The 12362-nt window shown below is 43.1% G+C and overlaps 1 protein-coding gene across 6 annotated transcripts in view; it reads left to right on the forward strand.

The window, feature by feature from the left end:
- CADPS (calcium dependent secretion activator) overlaps positions 1–12362 on the forward strand; it is a 466408-nt gene that overhangs the window by 413136 nt on the left and 40910 nt on the right. For all 6 annotated transcript variants that reach the window (XM_055344208.1, XM_055344212.1, XM_055344209.1 and 3 more), the window contains one exon: positions 7585–7617. In XM_055344208.1, coding sequence (XP_055200183.1) covers positions 7585–7617 — 33 coding nt within the window. The remainder of the gene's footprint in view (positions 1–7584; positions 7618–12362) is intronic.

Below are 12362 nucleotides of genomic sequence, written 5' to 3' on the forward strand. Positions count from 1 at the left end.
CAATGTCTCTTTAAGACAGTTGTAACTTAAAAACCAACTACAACACTAGAAACCTCTACCCTGGGTACTAAGAGTGCCATACTCAGAACTTTATTCGTTCAACAAATTTGTACTGAGCTGCTGCCATATATCAGGGAGTGTAGGCACTGAAGAGAGAGAGAGAGAAGTTCTTACTTTTCCTAGACATGAGGATGGTAATAGGTAATAAAACTCAACATAAGAGGGCAGCCCCGGTGGTGCAGTAGTTTAGCGCTGCCTGCAGCCCAGGGTGTGATCCTGGAGACCCGGGATCGAGTCCCACGTCAGGCTCCCTGCATGGAGCCTGCTTCTCCCTCTGCCTGTGTCTCTGCCTCTCTCTCGCTCTGTGTCTCTCATGAATAAATAGGAAAATAAAATCTTTAAAAAAAAAAAAAAGGAAAGACTAGCATTGGTTCTTCTTCAAAAAAAAAAGCTCAACATAAGAGAGATGATTATTTTTTATAGATTTATTTATTTGAGAGAGAGCATCTGTATGTGCACACTCAGGCGAGTAGGAGGAGAAGTAGAGGGAGAGAATCTCAGACTCCTGACTGAGCGCAGAGTAGTGGAGCTCATCCCACGACCCATGAGATCATGGCCTGAGCCAAAATCTAGAATCCAACCCTCAACCGACTGAGCCATCCAGATGCCCTGAAAGATGATTATTTTATGCATAGCGGTGGCCTACATAACATTTTTACATACTGAACTGCCTCAACTTGCAAATAATAGTAATAATAATAATAATCTAGATCTCTATGATCACCTAGGTTAGAGAAATGGAGAAAGGCACAAAATAGCAATATAATCCTTGCAACAGAAATCTCAAAAGCCAAATGTTGACATAAATGTTGCTAGCCCCTTGAAGCAGTGGTGCCGTAGATAGTTTCTAGGCAAAGGCAGAGAAATCAGCTCGAAGCTCTTGTGAAGTCAGACAAGCTGGGGTGGCCTCAGCTCGTGCAGAGAATAAATCGTTTCCTTGGTTGGTGCTTTCTTTAGAGACCACGGGGAGAAAGGAGAGCTCAGGCAGTCACTAATGCAGTGGTATCTGTTCAGACTTCTTTTTTCTTCCATCTTTGAGTCTTACCCACCAGATTTCTGTTTGCAAAAAGGGCCTAATCCACTTTTTTTTTGTGCATTGATTTAATAGTATCAAACCCTGAGGTCCTCGTGGTCTGCACCTGGGTTGCTTTTTCCCCTAATGAAGCAAGAGAAGTGGTTTAAGCCCCCACCGTGCTCCCTATCAAAGCTACACAATGATTAACTCAGGTCCCCTTATTAGGACCAGGGAGAAGAAAATCCCTTAGTCATCAGCATTGTGAAAATCCCGGGATGGTGAATGTTCAATGAAAAGATTACCTTGGGCACCTGAAAAATAATGGAAAAGCTCAATAGAGAAACCATTAAGCCTGTCTACACACACTAAGTCAGGTGGAGGGTCGAGGTAATTAGCTGGGACATTCAGGCCAGAGAAAGTGTTTTGGACCTTCTGCCCTGGCTGAGTCAGGGCAGACAATTATTCAAATCCCTCGTACATTTTTCCCGGAAAAGCCATTTTAGGTTGTGTCTACACACACACACACACACACACACACACACACACACACAGTAAGACTTAAATATGACTGCTCAATAAAAGTGGTTTATATTTGTTTGTTTCTTTTTAACTGAATAATAGGCAGTTTAACGGATGGGAGATCCAAAGCTTTAACTTCTTAGTGGCATGACTTTATGCCAAGTCTCTTCATCTATTTTAGCCTCGGTTTCTTCAACTGTAAAATGGAATCATTAATAGATTGCTATGAGGATTAAATATAACAAATGCAGTATTCCTGACTCATTGCCTGGCAAGTCGTAAGCACTCAGAAATGTTACTTATAGTTACTAGTTGTTGGATGGGCATGACTCATCCTGGGTTTGGAGAGACTGTGCACTTGGGGGCCAGGAATCATGGAGCAAATGCCTCCATCTACAGCCCCTGATGTGGTGCCTTGTACAGAGTAAGTGTTCTTTGCTTCGGGCATGTGAGAACATGAACAAGCTGTTCGCTGACAGGTTGTCTCCCTCCCATCAGCCTTGGTCTCCCTCAGGCTCTCCTACCATGTGTCTCTTTTTCCGACCTCCTTTCCCAAAACTGGGAAAGCCCATCTTTGGGGTCAGGGGCAAGGGGGCAGGTGCCCATGGGGACTGCTGGAGAAGAGGTATTCCTCATCCCCTCGGTGGGATGGTCAGAATGCAAGGATTTCAGGAAATGACATTTGGCTGAAGTCACAGTTCTTATCTTTCCCTTGAGGGCAATTGAGTGCCTGCTTAGAGGAGGTGCCAGACCAGGTATCTGGAGCAAATCCCTTCCCCTCCCCCTTACCTCCTGTGTCCCAGAACATATGGCTTGGTCCCAGAGAGCAATAAGCATGTGTTATTGAATATAACTGAGTGCCTTGTCCTGGGAAACTGCCCTCTTATTCACGCCTAAGCTCAGCCATCCTGAGTTAGGGAACAGATCTTTGCTGTCTCCTCAAGGCTTTGAGGGTGAGTCTCTAGTATATAAGATGTTCACTGATTTGGCAGAAAGCATACCAAACTGAGAGTCAGCTCAGATATCTGCTGATAACCTGGGGAGATTCCAGCATCCATTTTATGGGAAGAAATTGCCCATGGGGATCCCTGGGTGGCGCAGCGGTTTAGCGCCTGCCTTTGGCCCAGGGCCGATCCTGGAGACCCGGGATCGAATCCCACGTCGGGCTTCTGGTGTATGGAGCCTGCTTCTCCCTCTGCCTGTGTCTCTGCCTCTCTCTCACTGTGTGCCTATCATAAATAAATAAAAAATTTAAAAAAAAAAAAAAGAAATTGCCCATGGGCTAGAAGTGAGGAGTGAAGTTGTCACCACCATCACCAGGACGAGGAACATGCACTTCATTTACGCCAATAAGCCAATATTTCCAGTAACCACTAAGAAAAGTTACCTTTAATAGCTTTTACCCTGTACCAGACTGTCCTACACACTTAGATGGATTATATCATTCAATCCCTGCAGTATCCCTTTGAGTAATAGTATGATCATCCCATTTGCAAAGAAGGCTCAGAGAGGCTAAGTAACATGCTCAAAGTCACCAAGCTAGAAAATGGCAAAGCCAGACTTCTAACCCCACCGATGCTGAGTCCATCCTCCTAGCCACTTCACTAGGAAGAGAGTTTTTTTATTTTATTTTATTTTATTTTATTTTATTTTATTTTATTTATTTTAAAGATTATATTTATTCATGATAGCCACAGAAAGAGAGAGGCAGAGACACAGGCAGAGGGAGAAGCAGGCTCCATGCAAGGAGCCCGATGTGGGACTCAATCCTGGGACCCCAGGATCATGCCCCGGGCTGAAGGCAGGTGCCAAACGGCTGAGCCACCCAGGGATCCCCAGGAAGAGTTTTTTTAAAGTGAAAATGAAGAAAATGGCACACACATCCACACACACTTTTGAGAAACCCTGATGGGAAAACATACATAATGACAAAATTCTATAGAATAGGTAGTGTTTTTAAAGGAATGTATGTTTTATTCGTTAAAATAACACCTACATACAACAGAAAAGTGTCTTGTGTAGATTGTAAGGCCTGTTGTTTATTTGATCTAGAGACAGTGTACTTGAATTCTCCTGACCCTTGGCAATAATTCTGAAGCCCTCATGAGTTGGAAGGATCTGGTCCTTCCTCTCAAAATACAGCTGGCAGTATCTACGGATACTGAAGCTAAATGTGATGTTTAAAGGCAGCACTGTTGACGTTAGGCAGGAATGGGTTCAGGAACCAGAGTTCTCTGATCCTGGCTTTGCCAATTTATTCACTCTGCTATATCTCAACGTTTACTATAAAAAGATAGAGCTGATGAAAGCTTCTCGTCTCTTAAGGAGACTAGAGTCAGAACAGGGAGCAGCCTCCGAGGTAACCTGTCACCGGGGGGAAGGCCCACATCCAGAGTACCCCACACAGCTCCTGCCTGAGCTACTTGACCGTCAAAGACAACCAGTACCTGGATGGACTGAGAGGGCTATTTGAACCTTCTCCTGGGGCTCTTCACCTTACTCATCCAGTCTGATTCCATGCTCTAGAACCACCATGAAGAAGTTCAGTCTTTCCCCATGGAAGCTCCTTAATTAAGGCTCACGAGCGCTTCCTTTTCTAGGCAAGATATCTCCACTTTCACTTTCCTTATAGAAGGCTCCTCTGTAGCCTCACCATCAATCTCTTTCTTAAGGTTCAGAACCCAAAGTGATATACCACATGTTTCCAAATACTAATAGGACTACAATTTACTCTGAGCTATTTTTTCCTGTTACTGTGGGATGGGAGGAAGACCCATAAGACAATGTACCAGTCAGCGGTTTTATCCGGTAACAAATTGAAGGCTGGTGCCTGTAGGAGTGTGGATGGTTTTCATTCATGACATAGAGCTTGCCTGATCTTCCCAAACTGCCATGAAAGGAATAGAACTTGACTGGTGTCATTCTCTGAATCGAAACTGCATGTTGGTGGTAAATGGAGAGTAGGCGTGTTTAAAGGTTGATCATTTCAGCTGTAGCAAAACTCTTCCCAACTGCCAAGCACTGACTCCACAGAGTAAAGGAGGCAGTTTCTAGTTGACAAGAATGATTTTGCCAGCACCTGCCCCAACCACTTGAATTCCTGATGCTTGAATTCCTTTTGTACATTTCTACCGTGGGTGAGGAGGTCAGGAGTTCCAAAGGAGAAATTGGGGCTCAGGAGACCACATCTGAGTGCTCCCTTCTCTGCCTTCTGGCCTAGATCAGGAGCAAATGAATTCTTACATTCCGTGGGTTTTAGAATTCTCAGTTATAAAAAGATATGCTTCATGGCCCCCCATTTTGCAGGGTGGCTCAAAGAAGAAAGTGTACATGAATATGCTTTGCAAGGTCAAAATCATCTAGGTGTTAGATATTATGGTGAGAGAGACTCAAAAGAAAGGAAGGCCACCTTCTTGCCCAAACTAAATTCTGCATCCAGAATGGACAGGAAAGATTTGGTGTTGGGGATCATTTAGTAGAAATGCTAATTGTGCGAAATCTGGAAAGCTTTCCTGATCTTCCTTTAATGGCCCAAAGTGCCCCTTCTCCTTTCACCCACCAGCCTTTGCAGGAGGTCAGCTTTCATGCTGACTCACGCAGTGGCTTCTCTATCTGGCCATTCCCCTGCTCATTCCTCAACCACCCTGACGCCATCACTGGTCACTTGCTTTCTCTACTTCCTTCTGCACATTTTCCCCGATTGCCCTTTCTAAGCCAGGTACCAAGTGAGTCACTGGGGGGACAGCTGTGAGAAGACGCGACATTCTGTGAGAGACAGACATTGCACAAAATTACTGAATTACAGTTGCAGTCAGTGCTGCAAAGCAAGACGGTAGGGTTCCCAGAGAACCTCTAACAGGAGAGTCAAGGAATTAAACTTGGGTGCTGGTGACGGTTCCAGATGTTTGGATGCAATGCCCTCTTAATAATCAGCTGTTTGATGTGTGTGATCAGCCCTTTCAAGTTTATGAAGCACTTTCACATATGGTTTTTTTGCTAAGTCAGACTCTCAGCCCAGCAAAGTACACAGAGTTATCACCCTATGCTAGAAACCCAGGCTGTGGGACTTGATGTGACGATCTCAGGGTCAACCAGTTCTGCCACTTACAGAATTTTTGGCTCTTAATCCTGGGTTCCTGCCACCCAACCCTACTGGTTTACTGGCTTCTCTCCCTTGGGAGTCAGTATTGTGAAAAGTAGTTTTGAGAAAAAGAGCAATAAAGGGAAATGCTCCTCTGGATACTTTCCTGGCAGACATGTGGGTAGAAGCTGTGATTCCTTTTTTTTTTTTTTTAAGACTTCATTTATTTATTCATGAGAGACCAGAGAGAGAGGCAGAGACACAGGCAGAGGGAGAGCAGACTCCACGCAGGGAGCCTGACGTGGGACTTGATCCTGGGTCTCCAGGATCACGCTCTGGGCTGAAGGCGGCGCCAAACCGCTGAGCCACCCGGGGCTGCCCAAAGCTGTGATTCCTGATACTGGTCTCACCCAAATGGCAAGAAGAAGCCTACCTGGGATGTGAAAGATGTCCTAACTCCTTTGTGTGCATCGCAGTCTTTGTAGTTTCCAATAAGATTAAAAACCCACTCTGACCCCAAACGTAGCCTGTTGGTCTTACCTGTGCCTGGAAAAACATGACCTGAGTCCAAATGAGACACACAGAATACCAGACAGACTCCCATAGGTATTATTCCTCAAACCCAGGTATGCATTGACTTCTCTCAGCACACAGAGCCCACCCGCATTTGCTTAGGAATTGATCACCTTAGCTATCATTCGTTTCTTGCCTACTATATCCCAGAACTTTGTGTGCATTCACCTTCCGATCACCCAGCTGAAGTACGTATCTATTGGTAGCTGCATTTTGCCAATGAGTAACCGAGACTCAGACATGAAGTAACTTGCCAAAGGTCACACAGCCTGTAAGTCATAGAGTCTGGATTTGAACTCAGATCTGACTCCAGATTTCATGCTCTCACACACACAAGCTCTCCCCTCCAAACTGCAAATAAATTTCATAGCCACTTCCTGCACTTCCCATCCAAGTTTTGTAGTATTTAAAACCAGGAGACAAGGATGTCTGGGTGGCTGTTGATTAAACATCTGATTTTGACTCAGGTCATGGTCTTAGGGTCCTGGAATTGAGCCCCACACCGCCACCGTTGGGCTCCCTGCTCAGTAGGGAGGCTGCTTCTCCTTTTCCCCCTCCCCCTGCTTGTGCTCACTCTCTCTCTCTCTCAAATAAATAAATTAAATTAAAAAAAAACCACACAGGTGACAAAACAGCAGCCTTGGGACAGGCTTTAAAAGGTTCTGGTATCCTCTCAACCCCACCCACAGATACCTATCACCCTCTGGATTAAGAAAACCCACCCACCACCTCCCTTCCTCTTGCAAACACTTTACCGAAACTCAAGGATTCCATTACGACAAATCTATAGCCAAATGACAAAAAGACCCCAGGTACAAGAAGTCATAGCAGCCTTAGTTGCCTTTCTAGACTAGCAAGCTCTCCACTAATCAGTTTCAGTTTAGCTAGAGTCACTTTTCTCCTTTTTAATGGGACAGAGAAAATGCAAAACTCCCACACTAGCCACAGGATCCCAATCAGTAAAAATTTTCTCTTTTTTCTTTCTTCTTTCTTTCTTTCTTTCTTCTTTCTTTCTTTCTTTCTTTCTTTCTTCTTTCTTTCTTTCTTTCTTTCTTCTTTCTTCTTTCTTCTCTTTCTCTATCTCTCTCTCCTTCCCTTCCTTCCTCCCTTCCTTCCCTCTCTCTCTATCCCTCTCTCTTTTCTCTCTTTCTCTTCAAAGCAGTGGCTATGGCTTGGGGAAGAAAATAGCCATCACATTTTTTTAGTACCCTCTGTGTTTCCTGGTCACCTCAGTGTGCCAGTGGATTGTGTTAACTGATGACGACGCACAGCACGGAGCTGTGGACAATGAAACATAAACACCAGCCTCACTTCCTCCCTCTTCTTTCCTCCTTAGGTGAAGGCAGCTTCCAAATATGTGGATGTACCTGTGAGTATTCAAAAATTGTTTTTGTGGGGGTTTTTGGCTTTCATGAGAAATTTAATGCTGCTGTTTTCATTAGTTGCTGCTAAATTGCATATTCCTGACTTGAATCATCAGAAAGAGAGAAGCCAAGAATATTTCATGCTAAAACTTTTTTCAGGTGAGAAGAGAGTATGGTTTCTTTCATGAAGAAGAGAGGTCTTATTCGAGGGTAAACCCGTTTGCCTTTCATTTCATTTTTCTTGGTTTCTCTGGTACAGTTCATTCTGTTATCATCCTGCCCACCTCCCCTCTGCGTGCACACCTTGGGAGTAGCTCCTGGCTAGGAGCTAGAAATTTGCACAAGGGTACCAGTATTTTTTTTAAACAAATAAATTCTGAATTTGTTCATTTTGGGGTCAATTCTGCAATTGTTTTAAGGAAACCTTACAAAACTGTTTATAATTAGTGCAGACCTCATTAATGAAGAGAGCTCTCAAAGTTCACAGATAAAGCACTTGTGGTTGCCCAAAATTTACATTTAAATTGAGGTTAAGTACTACACATGAATGCTGGAGTGTGGGATTACCTGTGATAAGTCAGGATACATTTATAGACAGACTTTGCCCTGCCTATTAGCAAAATAAAATTGGAGAGATTTAAATATATTCCAATAAAGGGGAAAAGAAAATGATTCTGTTTCTCCATTTCTAACAAAAGAGGTGTGAGTCTATTATAAAATATTAAATTTAGAGAGCTTATCTCAACAGCCACCAAGGGTCTTGAACTGAACGTTTCTCATTCTGAACGTGGTTAAGTACCCTCCTTGTTCAAATACTTATTTGTTAAAATTTGTTTTTTTCTAAAAGGATTTATATTAACATTTAAATTCATTTCCCCAGGAAGCTAAGTGTGTAATGGTTTATTGGCTTATTTCTCAAAGGATGGCAAAATGGAAAATTGGAATGAATTTAGTATTAGCATATATTTTGTTTGTTTAATGAAAGAATGTACAATCAATAATTATGCTTTGAATTTATATAATGCTTCTCATCGAGGGACCTCAGACTCCTTCACCCAGATAGTCTTTATAATGGAGAAGAGAAAAAGCTCTCACATAACTGCACCAAGGAGAGGCGTTAAGTAATTTATTTTCCCAAGCCCCAAAGTATAAATTTTCAGTTCACAGGGAGCAAACTACTCAAATTCTCTGGACCTGTTTCTCCATCCTTAAAATAGAGGTAATAAAACCCAAGTCACGGGCTTGCTGTAGATTAAATGACACATATATATGGGACTCTCAGCACCATACCTGGCCCTCCCTGGATATCTCAGCAACAGGGGGCCCTTGGGCAGAGGGAAGGGGGTGCCCAGGGAGGAATGGGTGGGGAGGGATGATGAATTTGCTGATGGCAGCCCCGGACCTGCACTGGTCTTCAACAGTAAGAGGAATTGAAATTCTAGGCTCCCAACCCAATGATCTGGTGGCTGAGGTCATTTTCTATAAGCCTCTGGGTCAAAGGGAGCTATCACCAGTGAGGTTTGAACAGGTGCCCAGTAGGCAAGACCCAAATACCTGGAGAAACTGGCAATCATGACTATCAGCTGAAATTACTGGGAGGTCCAACTATTCGGGGAGGCCAAAAAAGTGAAATATTGGCGATTTCATGTGAGGTTCAAACTCATTCCTACAAACCAGGTTTCGGTTTATTGTAAAGATAAGAAAAAGAAAAAAAAAAGGACTCTACATCTACAGGAAAGGGAACAAAAATGCATTAGCAGAGTTTACACTCTTTAGGGAGACAGAAGAAAATGATGCATGTTCCAATGTGTGATACATTTACCACTGTTGATATATGATAAAATAATTGCAGTTGCAACCAAACCCCATAAAGCATTCACCGCATGCTAGGCACTGTTCTAAGCAGGTTACATTTAATCTCGACAGCAACCTCACTTTATTTTCTTAAGACTTTTTTTTTAAGATTTTATTTATTTATTCATGAGATGCAGACACATAGGCAGAGGGAGGAGAAGCAGGCTCTGTGCAGGGAGCCCGATGTGGGACTCAATCCCAGGAATCCAGGATCACGCCCTGAGCCAAAGGCAGATGCTCAACCATTGAGCCACCCAGGCATCCCAGCAACCTCACTTTAAAGATGAGGAAACAGAGGCACCGCATTGTTAACTTGCTTAGGGTCTCCTGGTTAGTAAGTGGCAGAGCTGAGAGTTAAACCAGTCCTATTAAACACGATGCCATCTGCAAGGTGATTTTAGTTAGTGCATAGACAAACATCTTTCTTACGATAATTGAGTAATTATCTAATAAGTATCAGAAAAAATGCAGTTAGCACATCAAACCCATGATTTCACCAATTATTATGGCCTAGGACAAAGGTAGACTTTAAAATTAAGTTGATTAACATGTATATTTTTTTACCAAATAATATTATAATGAGAATATTGTGTTTTAGTAAATGAACAATTTTATAGAAAATAATAGTACATAATACACATATATCCTATGTATACATCATTTACATAAGGTAAATAATAGTAATCATTTATTTCTCAAAACAACCGTAATGGCAGGGGTAGGGGTGGATTAATACATGGTTCACAAGTGAGGAAATTGAGGCAAGGGGGGCTTAAAAGCCTGCCCAAGATCACCTGGCTAGTAAGTCAGAGAGTGAGGATTTAAGTGCCAACAGTTTCACTCTGGAAAGCTTGCTAGCACTGCCATCCAAGAGTCAATTGTGCGCTCTTTCCAACTCTGCCTTCAGTCGGGACACGTTGGTAGCTCGAACTTAGCCATGGAGGGAATATTTACACCCTGGAAATTGGCAGGTACTACAAATCAAGATTTTTTGTTTTGTTCTGTTTTGTTGTCTCTATTTTCTGTTTCGAAGAGCCAGTGTCCCAGCACACCAGCGACTATCACCTATTAGATCAGTAGTCCTCACACCAGGACGCTCAGTGTTAATACTTTGTGATGTTTCTTGATTTGTCTTCATTTTTGTTTTGTTTTGTTCTTAAATAGGGATTTCCAGCGCCTTGGGCCCAGAGATTGTGCTTCAGTAGTTCTGGGGTGGAGCCTGGAAATCCCTCTCTAAAGAGTTGATCTGTGGCACAAGTTTGGGAACCAGTAGACTAATTCAGTGAGCCTAGACCTTGGCTACAGGTTGGAAACACCTGGGGAGCTTTTACAAGTATGAATGCCAGGTTGCCTGCCAAATTAAAACAATCTCTGGAGTGTGGGGTCTCATGTTAGTATTGTTTAAACTTCCACAGATCCTTCTCATTTACAGGCAGGTTTAACAACCATGGATAAAATCATCTCCCCAAGTTGTTTCTGGCTTAGAAGTCTATGAGTTCATCTGTGTTGCCCTGTGAGGTTTTTGGCACGCAGTTCATTGGTTTAGTTCCTTGCGGGGGACTAGTAGTTAGTTACTTTAGAGATTTGTCTCTTAATTATCCACACTACTGGAAAGAAGTGCTGTTCTGAGTCATTCAAAACATTGCATAATCCCCAAAGCCTATCTCTTTGTCTTCCAGGTAGTATTTGACCCTTTGGTATACATAGCAGATTTGCATTTCTAATTAGGGTTTGCTTAGGTTAGTGAAAATTTAAATTTGTTTCCAACCTCAAAAGTACCTGGTAGGGGCAAGCGAGGATTAAAATGCCCTATTTGTCCTAAGCTACAGAGTGGCTTCTTCACAAATGATCTCTTCCACACGTGGATGCAGTTAACTACATGGAGACCTTTCTTTGTTTTTCATGTTTGCTAAAATCCACATCCTATTCCATCAGCCTGTCGAAGCCACATTTAAAATAAATAAGGTGAGGTAGGAAACACCATCACCTAAAGATTTTTCCCACTGTGTTCAGAGAGCAATATGGTATAAAGCCTAACGTATCTAATAACAACAGTTGTTTAGCCAAGAATATTTTCCATCTCTAACTGCAAGTTAGCTTGTTTGTCTGGGAACAGTCTGTATTTTAACCATTTTGTTTGGAAATCTACCTGGACTTCATCACACATCCTTCTCTGCCTTTGTAAATACAGAACAGACTGCACTTCAACCACTGTGACGGTGTCTTTCCCCAGTAGCCGCCCAGTGACCCGCTCCCCATAGAGGTATCAGGGCAGCTTGTCTCTGCCCTCGAGAGACCCAGATTCCAGTGGTTGGGGAGTCTCTAGGGCTGGTACTGCCCTTTGCCCAGGGGGTCAGGAAAAGTGATAGCACTCTGTTATCTGCACACCTGTTTCAAACAATGACCCTCTTCCCCCTTCCTGGCCCACCAAAATGGGAAAAGCAAACTTGTTAGATTTGGATGTATAGCTGGTGAGAAAGGAAGAAGGTTGTGAGAGGAGGCCTAGGGACTTTATTATGAAAAAACCGCATACGTTGGCGTGCAGAGACTTTGTCATCTTTATTTTGATGTTGGTTCCTCTGAAGCCCCTTTTTCCTTCTTGGTTCCAAAGTAGATTCCAAAGGTAGGTAAGGCTATGAAGTGATATATTATTGGGGGCCAGGTGGGGAGGGGAATCGTTGTGGCTCAAGTTTGTATAGCAGTTTATGGCTTTTAAGGCATTTTGACATACGTTATTTTAACTGATGATCATAACAACCCCTGAAGGTAAGTAGGAGAGCTATTATTTTTTTTAAAGATGTTATATTTATCCATGAGAGACTCAGAGAGAGGCAGACATAGGCAGAAGGAGGAAAAGCAGGCTCCGTGCAGGAGCCTGATGTGGGACTCGATCCCA

Source organism: Nyctereutes procyonoides, unplaced genomic scaffold (assembly GCF_905146905.1).
Source record: "Nyctereutes procyonoides isolate TBG_1078 unplaced genomic scaffold, NYPRO_anot_genome, whole genome shotgun sequence".
Lineage (NCBI taxonomy): Eukaryota > Metazoa > Chordata > Mammalia > Carnivora > Canidae > Nyctereutes > Nyctereutes procyonoides.